Consider the following 24,141-nt stretch of genomic DNA (forward strand, 5'->3'; position numbering starts at 1 on the left):
GCAATCAGAGAAGAAAAAGAAATAAAAGGAATACAAATTGGAAAAGAAGAAGTAAAGCTGTCACTGTTTGCAGATGACATGATACTATATAGAGAGAATCCTAAAGATGCTACCAGGAAACTACTAGAGCTAATCAATGAATTTGGTAAAGTAGCAGGATATAAAATTAATGCACAGAAATCTCTTGCATTCCTATACACTAATGATGAAAAATCTGAAAGAGAAATTAAGGAAACACTTCCATTTACCACTGCAACAAAAAGAATAAAATACCTAGGAATAAACCCACCTAAGGAGATAAAAGATCTGTATGCAGAAAACTATATGACACTGATGAAAGAAATTAAAGATGATACCAACAGATGGAGAGATATACCATGTTCTTGGATTGGAAGAATCAACATTGCGAAAATGATTATACTACCCAAAGAAATCTACAGATTCAATGCAATCCCTATCAAATTACCAATGGCAGTTTTCACAGAACTAGAACAAAAAATTTCACAATTTGTATGGAAACACAAAAGACCCAAATAGCCAAAGCAATCTTGAGAAAGAAAAACGGAGCTGGAGGAATCAGGCTCCCTGATTTCAGACTACACTACAAAGCTACAGTAATCAAGACAATATGGTACTGGCACAAAAACAGAAATACAGATCGATGGAACAGGATAGAAAGCCCAGAGATAAACCCACACATATATGGTCACCTTACCTTTGACAAAGGAGGCAAGAATATACAATGGAGAAAAGACAGCCTCTTCCATAAGTGGTACTGGGAAAACTGGACAGCTACATGTAAAAGAATGAAATTAGAACACTTCCTAACACCATACACAAAAATAAGCTCAAAATGGATTAAAGACATAAATGTAGGCCAGACACTATAAAACTCTTAGAGGAAAACATAGGAAGAACAGTCTTTGACATAAATCACACCAAGATCCTTTTTGACCCACCTCCTAGAGAAATGGAAATAAAAACAAAAATAAACAAATGGGACCTAATGAAACTCAAAAGCTTTTACACGGCAAAGGAAACCATAAACAAGACGAAAAACAACCCTCAGAAAGGGAGAAAATATTTGCAAGCGAAGCAACCGACAAAAGATTAATCTCCAAACTATACAAGCAGCTCATGTAGTTCAATATCAAAAAAACAAACAACCCAATCCAAAAATGGGCAGAAGACATAAATAGACATTTCTCCTAAGAAGATATACAGATTACCAGCAAACACATGAAAGGATGCTCAACATCACTAATTATTAGAGAAATGCAAATCAAAACCACCATGAGGTATCACCTCACACTGGTCAGAATGGCCATCATCAAAAAGTCTACAAACAATAAATGCTGGAGAGGGTGTGGAGAAAAGGGAACCCTCTTGCACTGTTGGTGGGAATGTAAATTGATATGGCCACTATGGAGAACAGTATGGAGGTTCCTTAAAAAAACTAAAAATAGAATTACCATATCACCCAGCAATCCCACTACTGGGCATATACCCTAAGAAAACCATAATTCAAAAAGAGACATGTACTACAATGTTCACTGCAGCACTATTTACAATAGCCAGGATATGGAAGCAACGAGTGTCCATCGACAGACGAATGGATAAAGAAGATATGGCACATATACACAATATTATTATTACTCAGCCATGAAAGGAAATGAAATTGAGTTATTTGTAGTGAGATGGATGGACCTAGAGTCTGTCATACAGAGTGAAGTAAGTCAGAAAGAGAAAAACAAATACCGTATGCTAACACATATATACGGGATCTTAAAAAAAAATGGCTCTGATGAACCTAGGGGAAGGACAGGAATAAAGATGCAGACATAGAGAATGGACTTGAGGACACGGGGAGGGGGAAGGGTAAGCTGGGACAAAGTGAGAGAGTTGCACTGACATATATACACTACCAAATGTAAAACAGATAGCTAGTGGGAAGCAGCTGCATAGCACAGGGAGATCAGCTCTGTGCTTTGTGACCACCTAGAGGTGTGGGATAGGGAGGGTGGGAGGGAGATGCAAGAGGAAGGGGATATGGGTATATATGTATACATATAGCTGATTCACTTTGTTATACAGCAGAAACTAACACAACATTGTAAAGCAATTATACTCCAATAAAGATGTAAAAGAAAAACAAAAAATGGTTAAGGTGATAGATTTTATGCTATGTGTTTTTTTAACTACAATTAAAAATAGAATTTTTTTAATTAGTAAAAAATGAACCACTAGATGGCATATTTATCATATAAAAATGTAACCTCAAAGAATATATTTATAAGAATAGTTTCTTAGTGTGACTAACTTGCTATAAATTTATTTTCCTCATTATTTATTTTCAGATAAAAAGTTTTTCATATTATATTCACAATTTATACTCTAAATGAATAGTACAATAAAATTTCAAAGCTAGAAGGGAACTCAGAAATGAGGAAAAACTAAGGCCTTAGTAATACCTTCATCAGTTTGAATGCTATTGTTGTTATTATGTTGATATTTTTCATCTTACCAAAAAATAAAATTTAATAGCATGTTTTTTTGTATTGGATTCTTTTTTTATGCTGACCTCATTTTAAGAAAGATTAACTATGTAAAGTTTCTCTGTCGTTTTAAAATCTGGTCCACTTTAATAAGGCCTAATTCAATAAAAGAAGTAATCTATACTAGAAACCCTTTTGGTTGTCATGTCTTATCATTTGTTCACTCTCCCCAAGTCTTTGACAACAGAGATGGTCTGGATCTCTCTATGTCTTCAAACTTGGCAGACTGGCTGGTGTCCAGCAAGCATGTAATGAATGGCGGACAATGACAGTAATTCATCAATCAGCAAGCATTTAGTAAGAGGCTATGATGTTTCAGGCACTCTCAAAGTGGACCAAGACATAAGCCCAGAGCCCACAGAGCTCCTGCACAAGCAGAGGAGACAGACAACTCACTGCATCCAGTGGGACAGTGCAGCTAGCGTGACGGAGAAACCTGAAAGGGCAGTGGAAGCACCAAGGGGGAAGTGACTAATTCTGCCTGTGGGTCAGAGCAGACTTCTGAGAGGAAGAGCCACTGAACGGGGGCCTTGTCATATGAGCAGCACACTGCTGGGCAGACAAGAAAGGAAGAGGCAACAGCACAGATGAAGGCACAGGGATGGGGAGTCCTTTCAGAATGACTGGAGCCTGGGTGCAGTAGTGAAGAGGAGAGCAGAAATATAATCGAAGTCTATAAGAAGTTTAGTCTTCTTCCTGTCAGATGGTGTTCTTCCACCCTACCCAGGAAGAATGTCCCCTCCCTCCATGTGTTAAGGCACAAAAATGTTTTTGTGAAACACTGCCAAAGGGGCTGGGAACTAACAAAGGTCTTAAAACAGGGTCTCCACGCTGGGGAACCAGAAACCTACTTCCAGCATATTACACACAGCTTCACCTAGTCTACCAAGCCTCTTCTTCGAAAGGAAAACAAGGGCCCCTAGAACATCACGAAGCTTCTTGTGAAGCTCTTAACCACCCCCACCCATGGCAAACTTGTGAATATACATAATCTTGAGCCCTATAAAATACTGTCCTTTTGATTTATCTTCCTTCTGGTCTATTCATCTCTAATCACCACCTGAATAACCACCCGAGAACATGATGCTTTTATCAATTCTACCATTTAGGAATCTAATGGCCTCTCAGACCTTCGAGTGGGCCTCTAACAACTGGCCCCATCCTCATTCCTCCATAATCCACACCACCTGTTTCAGTCAGGTCAGTCTCTGGAATGCCCTCTCACAAATCAGCATGTCTTCTGCATTTCTGCTCATTTTTCAAACTATTCTTTCTGCCTAAAATGAAAGAAATTTTTCTTTAAGCTAGATCCTGAACTCCTTGCCTGGTCTAGTGCAATCTTAATGGAACTTCTTACTGATTAATTGAACAATGAACTTCCCCTTTCTCAACTAGCAAATCTCAACTCATCCAATTTAATGCCTTAAGCAGGGTCTTGTTTCATCTCTTTATGCAAGATGTAATCCTTGTTTCCCGAGCTAGAGCCCTTAAAGACAGCATGTCTGTATGCCTCTCCAGAGCAGTAACTAAAATGCTTACTCTTCAGACTAAAAATGATTGCTGCCAGCATGGTGATATGCTTCCAGGCAATACCATCGCAGAGAGCTGGAAGCCTGAGGCAGGTGTAGGTGCAGAAACACCTGATGTGTAGGACAGACACACCTGAACACACTCTGTGCCTCGAAGCTACAAAAACAAGAGCAGCAATAACCACCACATCAAAAACCTTTTGATGCTGAGTTATACGGATTATAGGACGAAGTAAAAAATTTCCACTAATTTCCAAATGTAGTCTTTTTGGCAGAGACACAAACCATTAAAAAGAAGGTAAAAGAAAAGGAACTAAGAGGTAAAAATAGTAGTAGTAGATAATCACTTCCTAAAATGTACAATTCTGTTTACATTCTTCCCCCTCTGGGGCAAAACCCAACTTCCTACAAAAGCCAGAATATCCCTTTTGGTTTTTTTTTTTTTGGCGGGGGCCACACCACGCAGCATGCGGGATTTTAGTTCCCTGACCAGGGATCAAACCTGTGCCCCCTGCAGTGGAAGTGCAGAGTCTTAACCACTGGACTGCCAGGGAAGTCCCCAGAATATCCCATTTTTAATAACCCTAAAACACTATTCTACTTACAAGAAGGGGAACTGAGAGTGAATGACACTGGAAACCACTGTCTGCTAAAGCTATGAATGGGGCTCCATCCTTCGAGGGTGGCCCAACGTGGGAAAGAGAAGCTATGGTGGTCTCACCCATGGCCACAGGGATGTCTGTCCAGTTCAGGGCACACTTCTGTGTGCAGATCCCATCCTCATTGAGCACCACGGTGAGATCATCCTGACCCACAGCCACCTTTCCATCTGCCAGAGGTGCAACTAAGGGCTCCAGCTGTTTTCCTGTTGGAAATAGCTCTTTGTTGGACCCCTTTCCATCTACCTATAGGAAGACACAAAGTGAGTCACCCATCATTCTCCAGCCAGAGGCATGAACACACATGGCCCGGAAAAATCAAGTTAAAACCCCAAACCTACAGAAGCCAATAATATTCCTTATTTGGCATGAAGAAATATTATAGAGTCTGTTATGACAAATTTTGTCATCACACGTTGAACCAGTTCTCTTTTTCTCTAACATGGAGACAAGCATCTAGCCTGGCAACTAACAATGTCAATTGCTGGCGAGGATGCAAAGCAATTGGAACTCTCATATGATGCTGGTGAGAACACAAAATGGTACAGCCATTTTGTTTGTTGGCTTTTTATAAAGTTAAATATACACTTACCATGGGACCTAACAATCCCATTCCTAGGCATTTCCTCAGGAGAAATGAAAACCTGTGTTTACACAAAAATCTGTGTGCAAAAGTTTATAGCAGCTTTGTTTATAATGCATAAAAATTGTAAACAACTTTGTCCTTCAACTGACGAATGGATAACCAAACTGTAGTACATCCATATAATGGAATACTATTCAGTCATAAAAAAGAATATATTGACACACACACAACACAGTTGGATGTCAAATGCATTTACGCTAAGTGAAAGAAGCCAGGCTCAAAAGGCTACATACTGTATGATCCCATTTATATGACATTCTGGAAAAGGCGAAACTATAAGAGATGAAGAACAGATCAGTGGTTACTAGAGGTTGGGGTGTGGAAGGAGGGCTGACTTCAAAGGGCAGCATGAGGGAATTTCTTGGGATGATGGAACTGTTCTGAATCTTTTTCTTTTCTTTTTTTTGGCCACACGGCATGCAGCATCTTAGTTCCCTGACCAGGGATCGAACCTGTGCCCGCTGCAGTGGAGGCACAGAATCCTAACCACTGGACCACCAGGGAAGTCCCCTGTTCTGACTCTTGATTGTGGTGGTGGTTATACAACTCTAGGCATCTGTCAAAACTCAGAACTGCACATCCAAAAGAACAAATTTTACTGTCTGCAAATAAATGAATACGTTTTGAATAACCTGGTCCTAAAGCAAGATTCCTCACCCTCAAAACACTCCACCCTCAAGAAGCTGATGGCAACACCTAAGGTAGTCAGAGGAATGAGAGCCCTCTTCCAACTTTTGGCTCTGTCCCCCGCCCCTCACAGACTCCTCTCAGGCACCTGTCTGCCTAGTGGCTATGCAGTCAGTTACACAGCAGTAACTCGCCTAGGAGCTTGCAATTCGGATCCTGATGAAATTAGGCTAGTCCAAGAATATAAACAGGGAACATATATATTAACTAGATAAACAATGAAGAGCTAACACAGCAGGGAATAGGGAAGTGGGAGGTGGGGAGAAAGACCTCCAGGATTGTCAAGTCTGGATTATGAGAGGGGTATGAAGCTAAGGAATTTCTGTTATTCTATAAAATGAATGGTAAACCAACCTTTTTTACATACAGCCTGCATGCTGGAGGGGAAAAAAACCAATGTGTCGTGGATATTTACCACTTAAGAGAAAAAGCAGGGTATAAAACAATGTGTATAACATGAGATTTTTGTAAACAGGGCAGATGCCCATTACCAAAATGTTAACAGTGGACCAGATTATTTCTGAGTGGGAGAATTACGGATGACTTGCACTTCTTTTCTTTTCCTTATCTATATTTTCTTATTTTCTATAATAAACACATACGGCTTTTGAAATTTAGAAAAAAACAGTGAAAATAATTTTTACAACAAATATACTAAAAGATTTTGGGGGGCAGGAAACTCAAAGTCTTAAAAATACTTAAGTTAATACTAAAATTAGTATATAATTCCTCAGCACTGAAGCCTCAAGATAGCAGTCCATGATAATGCTACTGGACAGAGGCATGCAGCCCTAATTATCTAGCCCAATAACTAGATACAGGATATGGATAATTCATTATGTAGAGAACTGAGAGTTGACTCTGCCTGGCTTAAGATACACAGACATCTTATTTGTGAAAGATGTTTAGTGCATGAAAGATAACCAAACATACAAACACAAACCCTGTTATGCCAAAAACTCTACTTAAGGCAGTCTCTTGACCTACAGTTCAGAAGCACATAATCATCTCTCCCAGGTAGACTCATAATCACCTTCCCCAAGGTAAACTGATGATACTTGCAAAATAGTAAATCTTACCCTTATTAGGTAGTAGTCTCTCTTGAAACCCACACAGATAGCATTTTCACACCATGCCATGGACTTGGGCACATCTGGTACACTAAAGTCTCCCTGGAGAAAGACAGCAAGAGTTCACTTGGAAAGATGTCAAAGGAAAAAAACCATGACCTTCCTGTGATTCCACCCCCATTCTGCAAAATTACTCTCACCCTCATCTGAATACAATTCTCTTAGCACAAGGCCAGGAAGCCACCCATAGTAAAAATACAAGTCACCCATGAACTGGACAAGGTGCATTCGGAAAAGGTGAAAACCCCCTTTGATATAAATGAATCTGTAGAGATGTAGAATTGTCCTACTCCTGCCTCTGAAGGCCAGGAGACTTTGACAAGTGGGCACAAGTAACTCATAGGTACTCCTAGCAGAGCATTCATCTGGGGAGAACATCAAGACTGGGCTCCTGAGCTTCACAGGAACTGAAAAGCAAGTCTTTCAAGCTGTGGGTCAACTTAGCAGCAGCTCTCACCCAACCCATGGGCCAGGAAACAGTGGACTGTACCTGCAATTCATGAAATTCCCTGTCTTTCCAGAAATAGAGCTGCAGCTTCTTTTTCACAGCCACACACATCCGCAACACCTCCTCCCCAGTCTCTGTGTGCTGGGAAGAGACACCCAGAGCGAATGAGGATGTGCACACGATGACTCCAGAACTGACAACTATATTAGAGACTTTTCTACCTTGAAAAGGCTACTAATCTGAACATCCCTTGTCATACAAAGTCATGCTGCCAGATAAGCTGAACCAAAGCACACCATTCTCTCTAAGATGCGCTCAAAAACAACAGGCTGAGAAGCGCTTCCTCCCCAAGGGCTGCCAGTCAGAGGCCCCGGTCCCAGCAAATGTCATGGGCCTTTATATTTAGAGAGGAAAACCTATATAACTGCTTCCTCCTTTTTTTCTTAAATGCTTCTTGCTCATTGCTGTCAATACCTGCAGGGGCAGGGATCAGCCTGTGTCAGTGACAGCAGGCCCACTTTCAATCCTTTAAAGAAGTGGAGGACGGAAATGCCTAAGCATACAACAAACGATGCAGCATCAATATAGACCATAAGTGCTAAAAAGTGATCAAAGCTGAGTAGAGGGGTGACGCAGATTTTGAAGAAGGTAAGGATGATGAATTGGCAAAAATCAGGAGAAACGTCTTTTCCGAATAACGAAAACTCCCTAAGGACAAAGACCACAATGATACGTTCAGAACGAGAGTCACTTTAATGCCCTAGAGCTATGTTCATGTACTGTTACAGTCTTGATTTCCCACTAATGGTTTGTCCATGGCAAGCATTTTCGTCCTCGGTTAGCTGCCTCCTGAAATACAGCTGTCCGGTAGCGCGCACACAGGGAATGCAAATGTTTCAACATTTTAAGGGGGAAATTTCTCTAATACAATCCAAAATCAAATATTCTCTTTGGAGTCTCTGCTGAATTTGGATATCAACGTTATTCTTCCCATCTAATGGTAGGAATGATGTAGGAAAGGCTGCATTTATTAAAGCACAAAGCCAAATTTCATCTCGCCCACACTTACCTGGAGGTCACATGTGAACAGTGATGCTCCCTTTGCCTTGGAAACTGTAGTGATTTGTTGAAATGTCAATAGGTCATGGACATAAATATTATTTTCTGTTTGGAAGGAGGTAAAACACCCGTATAAATTCTCACAATTCTCTAGTATAGCCACCTTCAAGACAGACAGACAGACAGACACACACACACACACACACACACACACACACACACACACAAAATAACTGTGTAACAACCAGAAGAACCAAATGGCAAATACTGGTCGAAGATGTACCTTCAGCTTCACTAACAACGACTTATTCTGGTCCATGACCAGTACGGAAACATTTAGGAAGTCACTTAGTCTTCTAAACTTGTATATTTTGTTCCTTTAAATTTGGGCTGGCTTGAATTAAAGAGCTCTTTCACTTCCAAAGAACACTCTTACACTCTGTCTTTCTCAAGTCTGGAAACTTGTGATGCAATATTTGTACAAGAAATTCCTTTCAAAGCTACTCACATTAGGAGGCTCCAGTAAGAGAAAGGAAACCCCCTGTGGATTTTGTACAAACCTATGGTAAGGATTTCTTTTCTAGCAAAGCCAGCGCAATAATTTCACTTGGGCCTCTTAGCTAGTTTTAGTTAATTTAAATGTTTCTCTCTTGACTAGAAACTAAGTTTAAAATGATTCTACCATTTGGGCCCTGGGCTGAACAGTACAGAGCATGAGGCAAGTTTCTAGTTCTTCTGCTTGTCATGAAAAGGCCTCACTGGCCACCTTCCATGAAACTATGGCTTTTCAAACAAGGCCTGGAATAGTCTGGCCCTGATCTCTCACCTGTCTCTTACCAGTCTCCACCATATACCCTAAGTCTGGCCAGATTTCAGGGCCTTTGCTTAAGCTGTTCCCTCTGCCTATAACACTCTGCCTACCCCTCTCTTCCTGTTGAAACCCTAGTCATCCACTAGACAATGCTGTCTCTCCCATCACTAAGATCCCACGACACTTTTTATAAATTTTCATTGTAACTTATCACACTGTAACATGAGTACTTTCTGTCATTTTGGTCTTCAAAACCAGAACCTAAGTTTCAAAGATAGAAACCATGTCTCATTCAACTTGGTATCCCCAATGCCTAGAGTAGGACTCAATAAATACTGACTGAATGAATGAATGAAGTGATACTTCTTGAAGAACAGAGCTCAAGATATGGGGGATGCTGGTGCCTTTATTACCTGTGTACCCTGCTGCATCTGGTTAGGAATGTGTCCGTTTCATTGTTAAGTAATAACTATCAAATTAACCATGAAAGGGTTAATCAGGTCATAGCTTTTGTTTCTTGACACATGAAATACAAATGCAACCCCTTTTCTTACCTAACAAGCTGACCAGAATCTTAAACTGGGAAACCACATGGATCTGGAAAATAGTAAATCATTAGACTCAAACACTTCTGACAAGGTTTAACAAATGTTCATTTTAACTGCAATACTAAAAAGGGACTAAAAAGCCCATATCAATGACAAGGATCTGACTTATGTGCAAACACAATTTCTGCTTGTGAAAGAGGATCTCAAGTATTTGATGGATGGACAGAGATCCCGGCATAAATGGGAGGACAAAGAGCAGAGGATTCAAAGATGAATAAATAATTTTACCAAAGTCCTAGCTTTGACAGGGTATCATAGAAGTCAAATATTCTTGTAGCGACCACCATCACGGCCTACCTGCTGAATCTTTTTGGAGAAGTTCTTATTGGATTTCTCTAATGTCACTTCAAACCTGTTGCAACCTATGGGAAAGAAACAAACATTCACGTTTCCAAACACAGGGATACATATAAAAATAACTATGACAAAAAATGCTGCTCCATACTGCTCTCCTACATGAATTATAAAAAATTCCTTAAAGACTAGAAGTTGGAGATCTAAAATAGCCAGTTGTCTTTATTGAGTACAGTAAGTTGCTTTCAACTCCAATTTTAGAACAGAGGGTTTCATGCACCTTCACTTGCCATTAGCAGAAAGGACCACACCACATTTTACTGAAGCTGCAAGGTACTTATGAGGATTTTATCCTGCATAATAGTACCTTGGTAAAGTATGTCACCAAAAGAGTGTAAAAAGTAACAGTCAAATATAGGAGCCCCAGCAATGAATCCCAGCCCAAAGCATCCTTAGACTAAGACAGACTAAATCCTAGCGGTTACCCTGTGTCCCATATGACAGGACAGAGCGAACAATACCATCCCCAGAGCTAAAGCAATTTAATGCATCTACACTTACTGCCACTCTCAGGTGATGCTACCTCTGCTGACACTTGCTAAAAAGGGGAAGAAAGTTATAGACCATAAAAAACACATGAAGCCAGCCTTGCTGGGATGACCAAAACATTTAGGGTCAAAAGTCCCCAGAGTCAAAAAGAGAATAATTATCACAATAATAACAGCCGCTATCATTAACTAAGCAATAGCTAAGTGCCAGGCTCTGGATTTTAAAATTTCTATGTATTCTCTGTAACTTCACAACCACCTCCAGAAGTAGGTATTATTATTCCAATTTCATATCTGAGGAACCTGACAGGTCAAGCAGTTAGGTAGCAGCCAGTGAGAGAAAGCCCAGAGGCAAACTCAGGGCTGACTTTACGTAAAGCCTGTGTGCTGAGCCCGCACCCTGCCACCTGCCTCCCAGCTTGGGGAGACTATGTACACGGCCAACCGCTCAAATCGATGGAGATTCTTTGAGGCAGCCACCAGGGCCCACACCACCAAAGCTGGTCTTACTTCCTCCACATGTCCCACAGAAGAGGAGATGAAGACAGGGCCCTGAAGTTCCGGGAGATTCAGAAACCTGCCCTGTATTATGCCATTACATTGCACAAGAAAAAAAAAAAAAATCAGCCGTTACTGCTTGATAAAGAGTTCTGTATTTGAAGAGGACTTTATTACCTCTAACAATTCTCTTTATGAGCAGAATTATCTAGGGCAGAGATTCTCACACTTTTTGGCCTCAGGACCCCTTCATCTTAAAACTTACTGAGGACCAGAACTTTTACATAGATTATAGCTGTCAATGCTTACCATTACAAATTAAAACTGAGGAATTTAAAAAATGTGTATTTAAAAAAATTTTTTTTTAAATAAATTTATTTATTTTTGGCTGCTATGGGTCTTCTTTGCTGCTTGAGGGCTTTTCTCTAGTTGTGGCGGGCGGGCAGGGGATACTCTTCGTTGAGGTGAGCAGGCTTCTCACTGCGGTGACTTCTCTTGTTGTGGAGCACGGGCTCTAGGCTCTCAGGCTTCAGTAGTTGTGGCACATGGGCTAAGTAGTTGTGGCTCGTGGGCTCTAGAGCACAGGCTCAGTAGTTGTGGCGCACGGGCTTAGTTGCTCCGCGGCATGTGGGATCTTCCCAGACTAGGGCTCGAACCCGTGTCTCCTGCATTGGCAGGCGGATTCTTAACCACTGCACCACCAGGGAAGTTCCAAAACATGTATTAACTGACTTAAACATAACAGCAATAAGCTCATTACATATCAGTGTAAATAACATTTTTTATGAATAATAACTATTTTTCCAAATTTAAAAGAAAAGCATTGTTTTACACTTTTATAAATCTCTTTAATGTCTGGCTTAATAGAAGACAGCTGACTCTCACATCTGCTTCTGCATTTAATCTGTTTTGATACGTTGTTTGGTTGTGGTATATGACAAACATCTGTCCTCGTGTGGACATTTAGTTGGAAAAGAGAGGAATATTTTAACAGCTTTTTCAGATAATTGTAGATCTTCTTTGATGCTATACAAAAATTTGACAAATGGAGTTTCTTGCAATCTGGAATCTGAAACCTATTAATGAACTTTTCTGTAAAAGTCCATTGGTCTATCTTACACGTCAAATGGCTCTTTGATTCGTGCTTGGTTTAGAAATTTCATGCACTGGAAAATACTGGTTCACATAGTTACGCAGATTTTCCAAATGTTGACACATTTTGTTATAAGGGCTGAAAAACAATCATGCTCATTATCACCCCTCATCTCATCAGGAAAATCATAAGTATGGAGAAGCTGTCAAGCTCATGGGGATGGATACAATTTTTCCACAATTCTAATTTTCTCTTGAAAGCTCTATCTTTATCATTAGTAACAAACACTGCCAGTTGTTTTCTTTGAAGTGACAGACTCTCTTTGTTCCTTTGTGAGAAAACATCTACCAAACACCCAAATGGTCTGAAAAACCGCAGTCTATCTGTTAGCCATTCTCTCAAGCAAAAATGATGCTCCATGAAATAAGTGGTCAGTTCAGCTCGTTGCTCCAACCATCACGTAAGTACTTTTCTCCTGAGACAGCCACTGGGCTTTGTACCTTGCACACAGCTGAAGTGCTTCATGTGTACTTCCCATTGTATTACAGATTACTGAAAAGAGGTGTTCTCAAAGGTCAAGATAGAATAAAATTAATACTTTTTACTGTCCCACAAAGAACATTCTTAAGTGAAACTGGCTTAAAGAAAAAAAAAAAAAAGCACTGTGAGCACATGCTGGGCAAAAATACAACTGTTTGGACAGTGTGGTGCCAACAAGGCTGCCGACCACTGTCTTGAACTTGTTATGAGGGGCAGCAGTTTTAGCTGCCTTACTTGTGTACCGTCTGTGCAAATGTCAGTGAAAAAACAATCATGTTTTAGTGTTACTGTGAACTCAAGTTTCGACGCTGTGGCTCCTCTGAAAGCATTTTGGGGAACCTCCTGGGGTCTAGAAACTGTCGACTGGAAAAAAATGCACAACCTAAAAGTTGAGAATTCTGTTTTATTCTGAAGACTTGCTAAGGACTTAAGCCAGGGAGGAGCCAGGATATATAGGAGTTCAGACAAAAAAAAAAAACAGGTAGTCAGACATCAAAAGATTACTGCTATGTAAGAAAATCAGACTTCTCAAGTTTCTATGTATGGTAGGATGCAAGAGTCTTGGGCTCATTGAAATCATTCCTTTGATATGCACCTTAACTATCTAGGGCCAGCATCCTGTTTTTCTCCCTCCTGAATACCCTCAGGGCGCACAGTCTGAGGCTGCAGTGCCTGCCTGATGGCTTGAGGGCCACATCCTTTGTTTACTGACATGGCAGGTGACATTTTTCCTCCACAAGACCAAACTTTGAGAACCACTGCTCTAGGGTGAGGCATCACTGAAGTAAACACAAAGTTGTTAAGATCTTAGATAAGAAGTAAGAAGTAATTTAACTCCTCTGTTTAAGAGTAGACTGAAGTCTCTGAGTAGATTGAAGCCTAGAGACGTTTGTGAACTCACAGGAAGGGGATGGCTCAGATCAGATCAGAGTCAAGGTCCCCTTAACCCCAGTCTTTCCATGACATCTCACTACCCACTCTCTCCCTTCCCTCAGAAAGTTAGTCTGGTCGTAGCCTTACTGAGGTTTTGATAGGGACAGAGTAAAGGGACAAAGTAGGAAATTAAATAGTCAATCCCCCCCCCCAAAAAAAAATAGTCAATCCCACTAGGGGACTGTAAGTAAAGAAAAAAGTATGGGAGACCCCTGTAAGTTAATGACCACTCAAGAAAGCTGGTTTATTTAACCACAAAACCAAGCAGGCTTGCTTAGCAACAAAACCATGCAACAGAAGCATGAGACATGCTCCAAAACAATAAAACAACACATCCTTCCCAGTGAGCTCAGTAAGTTATTGATTCCTAGAACATGCTCCTCTGCACGCACTAAAAACAAAAATATAAGGAAAAGGTGACATTATACTGAAACCTGAGATGATGTGCCACTTTTAGCATATGTTACTACCTTTTTGCTCATTTCCATTGAGCCATGACAGTCCTGGCTTGACCATGTAGGGATAAGAAAATTCCTTTGCCTGACGTGGAGGAGGAACTGATGACAGAAGCATGACACCCACTCTAGAATGAGGAAGAAGGTGGTCTTTTCCCCCTCCCCACTTTTCCTTTGATTATAAAACTGTAGCCCACTAAGTTCTCGGGGCATGGCACGCTCTCGCCCACCCGCTTATAAGCCTCACAAGTATCCTATTCTAATAAATCACTTCTTATCTATCACTTTGCCTCTCAATGAATTCTTTCTGCGCTGAGACCTAAAGAACTGGAGCTCCTCGGAGCCTCCCAAAATGCCATCTAGTGGTTTCAGTTCAGAATATCTCAAATTTAGAAACCCAGTTAGTTCTATGGCTGATTCATGGAGGCCCAGGTCTACTTCTGGCCCATAAACAGACTAGAGCTGGTCCAGAACTGAACTGTTCTCTAGGGGTATAGGGAGAAGTGAAGTCTCTAATCAGTTTGATTTCCTAATTATCTAAGGTAGGCTAATATTGCTATTCAAGTTACCTGTGGGGAAACTGAGTAAGATTAACTAACTTGTCAAAGGTTACATGGTGAATTGGTCACAGGGCAAGGAACAGTTGGCACCAGGGTTCCAAGTCACATCAACATTAATATTACCAGTTTGAGTCTATAGTATGCTGAAAAGTTTATTCTTATAGTTTAGTTTTCAATTCCTTAATACAGAAATGATATATTAAACAAGTTACTTTATCAGCGTATTTAGTATTTGATGGCACAAAGAACTGATTATGTCTTGGGATAAGAATATTAGGGTCTTTTTTTTTTTTTTTTTTTTTGCGGTACGCGGGCCTCTCACTGCTGTGGCCTCTCCCGCCGCCGCGGAGCACAGGCTCCGGACGTGCAGGCCCAGCGGGCATGGCTCACGGGCCCAGCCGCTCCGCCGGCATGTGGGATCCCTCTGGACCGGGGCACGAACCCGCGTCCCCTGAATCCACAGGCGGACTCTCAACCACTGCGCCACCAGGGAAGCCCTATTAGGCTCTCTTTATCTCCCTGCTTTGCACGTCATCTGAGCCCACAGTAGACAGTCAAAACACGGTTGTTGAAAGCCGAATAAAACCAAAGGCAGGCTTAATTTTTAAATTACAGAGTGGGTCAATGTCACAGAATACAAATATTCTGGCTCTGAGAACTAAAATTTAAAGCAAGGGCCAGCAAAGTACTGCCTGGGGTCAAATCCAGTCCTCCACCTGTTTTTGTAAATTACCCTTTACTGGTACACAGCCACACCCATTCATTTACATGCTGTCTACAGCTGCTCTTTTGCTACAGTAGCAGAGTACAGTAGTCACCACAGAGATGTTATGACCTGCAAAGCCTAAAACATTTACTATTTGTGTAAGTCAATAAGGTAGAGGGTACCTGGAGAAAGAGAACCAGTCATGGTTTTCTTGATATAAGAGAAGCCATTTTTGGCCTAAGCCATTTTGTGAGCTAAGCCTGGCCACAACGCTTGTCCTTGGACAGATCTCAGTAATAACGATCTTAAGGGAACAAAAGAACAAACCTTCAGCAGGCAAGAGAAGTAACAATAACAAAGATAAAAAATCAGGTGAAAAGACTCCCAGTTCTGTTTCAGTGGTAAAGATTAGCCTCGCTTTCTTGAGATTTTGCAGAATTTAACCCCCTCTAAGGTGCTCAACCACCAGATCAACTGGAACCTAAGGGATGATGATGTTGACCTTTTCAGACCCTCAGTCGCTTCACTCAGCTAACGCTTGGACTCTCAACTATCCAAGGCCCTTCATGAATATGCATGGACCCTTAGCTTAAAAACTTCCCCAACTTTGCTGTTTGGGGAGACAGTGCTTTGGGAAAGATCCCTAGTGTTTTCCTTACTTGTTGCAAGTAATAAATCCTTCCTGCTCCCACTCTCTGCCTTGGTTGTGTCTTTTGGCTCAACACCCACTAAGAGGCAAACCCAGTTTTCAGGTAACATTTAGTCCTTTTTTTGGAACAAGTTGGCTGACTCCTGATTTAAAGGAAAGTTGAAAAACTTAGAAATGAAATACAGTAAGTCCCCTACGTACGAACCTTCCAAGTTGCGAACTTTAGAAGATGCGAATGCGTGTTCCATCAACATCAGGCGTGAGTGAAATTGCAGCTTGACCTCTGATTGTGTTAGCTGGCTACCTAGGCTAACTTTGTTGGACACCGAGGCTAACTTTGCTGGACTTACGAACGGGCTGTCAGAATGGAACTCGTTCGTATGTAGGGGACTTACTGTAAACCCTGTTTTGATCTTCTGGTTTCTCTTCTTATCCCACCACAGAACCTGACCAGGTACCTTCCTCCCTCCCAATTGCACCGGTGAAGGGTAGCAGAATATGCTACCCCAAAATATGCTACACTGGCACAAGGATTATTTTGAGTTGAAGGTAACTGAGAAGAAGCAGATACAAGAAAAGCTCTCTGCTCTCCACCATCTGCCAAAGAGCCAGACACAAATTTACAAAGGTGCCTCCCATCTCCTCTCTATCAAGGACAATATTTAATCAATTTAGAGAAACTCGAGACCCATATCAGCCCACAGACTGCACCAGAGGAATCTACATAACAAACATCTCTAATTAGTTCCCCCATATATTTGCCTTCCCATAATTTGCCACTGTAGAAACTCAAAGTCCTTTTCCTTTGTCTTGTTGCTTCTCTGATTTACAGGTCCCCATACAATCAACCTAAGATGGGTAGAGTTAAAAAGAATTTTTTCCTCCTTTACACCAGTAAGATACTCTTTTTTTCCCAATATGTTACCCTTGCTACAGGTTCCAAAGAGAAGGCTCTATTTCCACACTTACATTAAGCTATTCACTATAAGTTATATATTAGGTTGAAAGCTATGAAATTTTGTTTTTTCTAATATAGCCAAATAATGACAATTTAATATGGTTCAACCTACTCTGGCATTAATAGCTGACTTCTATACTCTGTAGCTCCAGGGTATAATATCCAAACACATCAATTTTCCACAGAGAACACAAATAAAATTAGGAAAAGGGAGCAAGGTACTTTTTTCCCCATTAGAGGGCACTCTAACAGAATAAACGTCAAATACTTTTAGTTATTCTACATTTTTACTGACAAAGAAATATTTGATTAAAGTTTTAGTTTTCAAAGTCCTTGCATCTGACCCCAGCAATTTTGTGAGATGCTTTATGGAAGAGGAAACTGACATTGGAAAGGACCTACTCATAGTCACGTGACTGGGGAGAAGTAAAACCTGACTCAAGCCCAGGTCCCCTCTGTCCTAGTCCACCCCGCAGAAGTTTAACAAGATCTTTAACATCAGTGGCTCTTAATTTTTTTTTCCTACTACCATACCATTTTCATGAGAATTTTACTCTCATTGTAATATTTCTTATTTCTGGTATGAGTCTCCAAGAAGTGAGAAGGGAAAAAACATCTAGCCGCACCTCCCAGATGGGGGTAGGGAAATACAGTCTGAAAAAAAGAGAAAACCCTGGAGATTCTCACAAGTTTCTCCCCACTTTTCCACTGCACTACTGCCAACCCGCAGTCACTCTTTTAACGGTCCAGTTTTAGTATATGTGCTGCTGAAGCAAGCACTCTTTTAATGGTCCAGGAATCACTGATTTTACAGTGTATACATATATATATATATATTTTTTTTTTACATGAGCAGTAAGCCGCCTCGTACTTTGTTCTGAAAAGCTGCCACTTACCAACATCCTTCCGAATCCTATAGAGAAGAAGATGACCCTGTTTCGTTCCAACAAGCAGCCATTCCTCTGGAAAAGAAAAGGACCATCAGCTTTAGTAAGACCCTATTTCTTTAGCTGGAGCTTATAATCAGAAATCAAAGGGTTGAGAAAATGAGTTGCTTTTGATAGTAGGTGTTTTGCAAAACTAAGGAATGTTTATATTCAAGAAATGTTTGAGGGACTTCCCTGGCGGTCCAGTGGTTAAGACTGCACTTCCACTGCAGGGGGCACAGGTTCGATCCCTGGTTGGGGAACTGAGATCCCACATGCCGTGCCGTGCAGCCAAAAAAAAAAGAGAAAGAAATGTTTCAGAATCAACTAATTGAAGAAATATTTATTGAACTAGGTGAGACATATTAGAGAATGAAAAATGTCCCTGGCTTCATTGTTTCAAAATGAAACTGACCAAAAATTTGATGGAAGTTTATAAAATCATAAAATGGGTAGTATAAATATAAAACTAGGTATCTGATCTCAGAAATAACAGCTAAAAGGCATCCTTTGAAGGTTTGATGATTTTACTTTAGGAAAAATAAGAAGTGCCATAGCATATTAAACTTACAGAATTCATCATCTCAAAACATGGTCTAACAGATAATAATAAGTGTTGCCAAAGACGTGAAGAAACTGGAACCCTCACGCATTGTTGGCAGGAAAATAAAATGGTGCAGCCCTTTGAAAAACAGTCTGATAGTTCCATAAAAGACTAAACATAGAGTTATCATATGACCCAGAAATTCCACCCATGGGCATACACACAACAGAAATGAAAACATATGTCCACACAAAAACTTGTACATAAATGTTCATAGGAGTATTATTCACAATAGCCAAAAGGTGGAAAGAACCCAAGTATCCATCAACTGATGAATGGATAAACAAAATGTGACGTATCCATACAATGGACTATTAGCCATTAAAAGGAATGAAGTGCTGATATATGCTACAATAGGATGGATCTGACAATATTATGCTAAATAAAAGAAGCCAGACAAAAAAGGCTACATATTGCATGATTCTATTACATGAAATGTCCTGGACAGGCAAATCTAGAGACAGAAAGATCAGTGGTTGCCTGGGGCTCGTAGGCTTAGGAAAATGGGGCTGGTGGGACTGGGGAAAAAGAAACGGGGTTTCTTTTTAGGGTGATGAAAATGTTCTAAAATTGTGGCAATACTTGCACAACTCTGTGACTGTACTAAAAACCACTGAATTGTACATTTTAAATGGGTGAATTGTATGGTATATGGATTATATCTCAATAAAGCTATTATTTAAAATTTAAAAAATGATGGTCTAGGCCAGTGGTTCTTAAACTTTGGTGTGTATCAGAATTATCTGGGGATTTATTAAAACAGATTGCTAGGCCCTGCCCTCAAGTTTCTGATTCAGTAGGTCTGGAAGTGGGCCTGGGGATCTGCATTTCTAACAAGTCCCCAAGTGATGCTGATGCTGTTTGTTCAGGGACAGCATTTTGGGAGACATCGGTCTAGGCTAAAAGGCAAAAGGTTCTGAAAGGACTTAAATAATTACTCTGACAGATTTATATTAAATCACTAAGGGAAGTTAAGCATGTACTTCCTCAGGTTTTTGAGGTTGTAACAGTCACTTATTCCTTTCATAAACTCTTGATCTTTTGCAAAATAAAATATTAGATAATGACATAAATAGATAAACTTTATAGAACATGCATTGTGTTCCACGAAATGCTAAACACTTATCATAGGTTATAACAACTATCCTTTGACTTATGTCCTTTTCTTAAATCCCCATTTTATAGATGAGAAAGTTGAGGCCTAGGTAACTTGTCCAGAGTCACACATGTAGTAAGATATGTGTAGCAGTGGCAGGATTCCAACTTCAGTCTGTCTGATCCTTAACCCCATGCTACAGTGCACTTACTAAGGCATCCCATCTCAAAAGAATAGGTGTCAGCCAGAGGCTGTCTGAAAGACAATGGTTATGTTTATAAAAACAGGTCAGGAGCCACATCAGGAACATTTCTCCAGGTTGATGTCCTTAACCTTCCAGAAAAAGACAGTGACTCTGTCCTCTTTTGGGTTTTAAAGTAAAGGCAGAGCACAGAAAGTTAAGACACAGTGTGCTCTCAATGACATAAGTGGAAATCAGAAATAACACTAGCTCCATTGGAACACTGGTGATTTATGTCGGAGCAGAACATGGTGAAAAAAAGAAAAGAATTCAGTTCACAATGCTTGCTTTGCAAACGATATTATGTTTAGAACTTTACTTATAGATATCACTGTATTGAGCAATTGAAAATATTAATGTTGATTTTTAGGACACCCACTAATGTTTCAAATACAAATAAAATGAAGTAGAATCTTTTTTAATTCACTTATAACATATAGAAAAATCTATAGCAAAAAGGCCACCATAATGTTCACCATCTTCCCCATCCTCTCCACTGTGACCCCCAAGCCCCTGCCAGTTCCTATTTTTCTTTACCTCTTTCAAAACAGCTTCATCTCCCACCCTGGTCTGCAAGGCCTATCAATTTTACCTCTACAAGGTACCCGGCAACAGCCCTCCCCAACAGAGTCTCTCCAGGGACCCCTCAGCTGGTCTCACTCTATGTGTACTTCCGTGTTTGCTATCTGTTACCTTACAGCATAGCTCCAATGCTGTCACACTGGGGCTTAACAAAATCCTCATGAAGCTGTACTACCAAAATATGAAGCCAAACTCCTAAGTATGACTTTTAAGAGTCTGCTTTCCATTTTTATTGAAATGTTCATTTACCAATAGATGTTTCTATCAAATGTCTACTCTATTGGTCATGAAACTGAATCAGACAAATTCACTGAAATTAAAAAAAAAATTAAATTGAAATTTTATTTGACCTTTCTCAAGCATTCCTTTGGAGATGCTGAGGAAAATGCATTTCTCATACATGCAAAGTATTGTTAACAGCTTTCTTTTAACTAGTAAAAGCACCACACACATACTCATTCCTAATCCTCAAACTCATAAGGAAAAACAGTGGGGACTTCCCTGGTGGCGTGGTGATTAAGAATCCGCCTGCCAATGCAGGGGACACGGGTTCGATCCCTGGTCCAGGAAGATCTCACATGTCACGGAGCAACTAAGCCCGTGCGCCACAACTACTGAAGCCCACACACCTAGAGCCCGTGCTCCACTGCAATGAGAAGCCCACGCACCGCAATGAAGAGTAGCCCCCGCTCGCCGCAACCAGAGAGAGCCCATACGCACCAATGAAGATCCAATGCAGCCAAAAATAAATAAGTTAATTAAATTTATTAAAAAGAAAAGAAAAACAGTGTATCACCCAGAGGTAATGATGGCACAGAGCTCTGAAGAGGCTTGATTTGGTTACAGACGTCAGTGGGGGCTCAGACGGCCAGAGGATCTGATCCAGGCTGGCCTGTGCACACTCTATGTCATCATATAACACAGCCGTGCACACAAGACACAGAAAATGAAAAGCCTGCAGAGCAGGCAGAGCACGGGATAGACAGTCCCTTCTGAGACTCAACATTGCACATCAGAAAGTGGAACACACTACACAAACGGGTAACACATGCAAAAACAAACAAGAGTCAGCCCTAGAAAATTCCTGATGGCCTAATCCTGAGCCACAGGTTAGACATGATTCCTCCTGGGAAGGAAGGTAGAGCCCTCTAGCTCACAATTACCCTAGTGAAGCTCCATCCAATGTTGCAACCCAGTCCAAACTCACGTGATAAACAACCACTGCTGAACACAGCAGGGAGTACACAGACGAACAGGGTAGTGGGCACTTCTCTTCTTTGGGTCATACGGCAAAGAACAGTGTTTCTCAAAGCATCAGCCCCTGTTTAGCTGCATCAGAATCACTTGGACTTACTAAAATGCACATTCCTAAGCCCTGCTCCCAGAGATTCCGATGCAATGATTCTGTGGTGGTGCCCCCAAATCTGCATTTTTTAATTACATGAGACATTTACCTAGTTCCAAAGCTAAAACTATGAGAAGTCCCTCCTTGTCCACTTCCCCCTGTTTTCTTCCTTCTGCTATAGGTAACTTTTTTTTTTTTTTTTTTTTTTTGCAGTACGCGGGCCTCTCACTGTTGTGGCCTCTTCTGTTGCGGAGCACCGGCTCCGGACGCGCAGGCTCAGCTGCCATGGCTCATGGGTCCAGCTGCTCCGCGGCATGTGGGATCTTCCCGGACCGGGGCACGAACCCGTGTCCCCTGCATCGGCAGGCGGACTCTCAACCACTGCGCCATCAGGGAAGCCCTATGGGTAACCATTTTAATCATTCTTGATTTATTTTTCCATTGTTTCTTTGGAAAATATAAATAAAAATGATTGGGTATACACACACACAGATACACACACACACCCTACATTTTTTATAGGCTCTGAATATACATCAAAGTTTGAGAAACAGGCTCTAGAATCAGACATGATTTACTGGATGTGACCTTGGAAAAACTACTTAAATTTTCAGGTTCTTCTTCTGCAAAATGGAGTTGTTATTATTTCATAAATGCTTAATACAGATTAGTACTCAGTAATGGAAGCCATTACTACTATTAATTAATTAAGCAAATATTTAATAAGTATCCATTATGAGTCAGGAACTGTTCTAGGCACTGCAAATAAACCTATGTACAAAACAAAGTTACTGCTCTGAAGAAATTTATATTCTAATATGGAATGAGAGAGACAATAATAACATATAAAATAGCATTAGGTGGCAATCTGTGAAAGAAGATAAGGCTGAGTAAAAGAGTAGCACATTGGTGGATGTGGTATTTTCTTTTATATAGAATAGTTAGGGAAGGTCTTGCAGATTTATGTGACATTTCAGCAAATGAAATGAGGAAGGAGCCATGTAATACCTAGGACAAGAGAGTGCCAGGCAGAGGAAACAGCAAGTGCAAAGGCCCTGAGATAGTTACATGCTTTTGTGCTCATGGAACAAGGAAGACAGTGTAACTAGTATCAGAAAGGAGCAAGGGATAAGAACAAAGGGGATAAAATCAGGGAAGTAACCAGAGGCCTGATCATGACAGGTGCTGTGATGACAGGTGTTGTTATTCTAGCTGTGATGTGAAGCTACTGGAGGGTTTTGAGCAGAGGAGAGATGCAATTAGATTAAGTTTTCAAAGGATCACTCTACCTCTGTGTGGCTAAAATACTGCAAATGGCACAATGGCAAACCCAGGGTAATCAGTTAGAAGACTACTACAGTAATTCAGATGAGAGAGACTGGTGTCTTTGTCAACAGTAGTTAACAGCAGAGATGGAGAGAAGTGACTGGATTGTGGAATTTTTCAGGAGGTGGAGCAGACAAGATTTGCTGATGGATTGGATGTGGTGTATAAGAGAATAAGAGAAGCCAAGAATAATTCCAATGATTTGGGCCTTAACCAAATGGGCAAACAGAAATGCCATATGCTGAGCTATGGGATACAGGGGGACAGGCATGTTTTGAAATCAAGAACTGTTTTGGCCATGCAACCAGATATCCAAATGAAGATGCTGAAGAGGCAGCTGGATTCTACAACTACAGAGTTTCAGGAGAAGTCATCATCAGTATTTTCCTCATTTCCATATCCCAGGAGATGGATTACGGTGGCTCTGTGACATCTTCCACCTCCAATATTGTCTGGCTCTCCAGAAGCCTGGAGGTTCCTGGATGAACTTTCCGCCTAAGGTCATGGTGTAGATAGAAGGGGTAACAACTAGAAATAGCAATATTTAGTGCTGGTAAAGTCTGAAAATAAAGTAGTTTTGAGGCACAAGGCAGTAAATGGCCTCTTGTAGCCAATACCTGTCACAGCATCCTAGTAGGCAATGGGTGTTTCTCCT

The 24,141-nt window shown here is 40.8% G+C and overlaps 1 protein-coding gene across 1 annotated transcript in view; it reads right to left on the reverse strand.

The window, feature by feature from the left end:
- Nucleotides 1–24,141, reverse strand: part of VPS39 (VPS39 subunit of HOPS complex) — a 47,629-nt gene that overhangs the window by 21,648 nt on the left and 1,840 nt on the right. Inside the window, exons 2-8 of the mRNA XM_079914309.1 lie at nt 18,263–18,328; nt 10,430–10,494; nt 10,079–10,121; nt 8,724–8,818; nt 7,697–7,795; nt 7,156–7,248; nt 4,806–4,989 (exon numbers count right to left, since the gene is read on the reverse strand). Coding sequence (XP_079770435.1) covers nt 4,806–4,989; nt 7,156–7,248; nt 7,697–7,795; nt 8,724–8,818; nt 10,079–10,121; nt 10,430–10,494; nt 18,263–18,328 — 645 coding nt within the window. The remainder of the gene's footprint in view (nt 1–4,805; nt 4,990–7,155; nt 7,249–7,696; nt 7,796–8,723; nt 8,819–10,078; nt 10,122–10,429; nt 10,495–18,262; nt 18,329–24,141) is intronic.

This window comes from Stenella coeruleoalba (genome assembly GCF_951394435.1).
Source record: "Stenella coeruleoalba genome assembly, chromosome: 2".
NCBI lineage: Eukaryota > Metazoa > Chordata > Mammalia > Artiodactyla > Delphinidae > Stenella > Stenella coeruleoalba.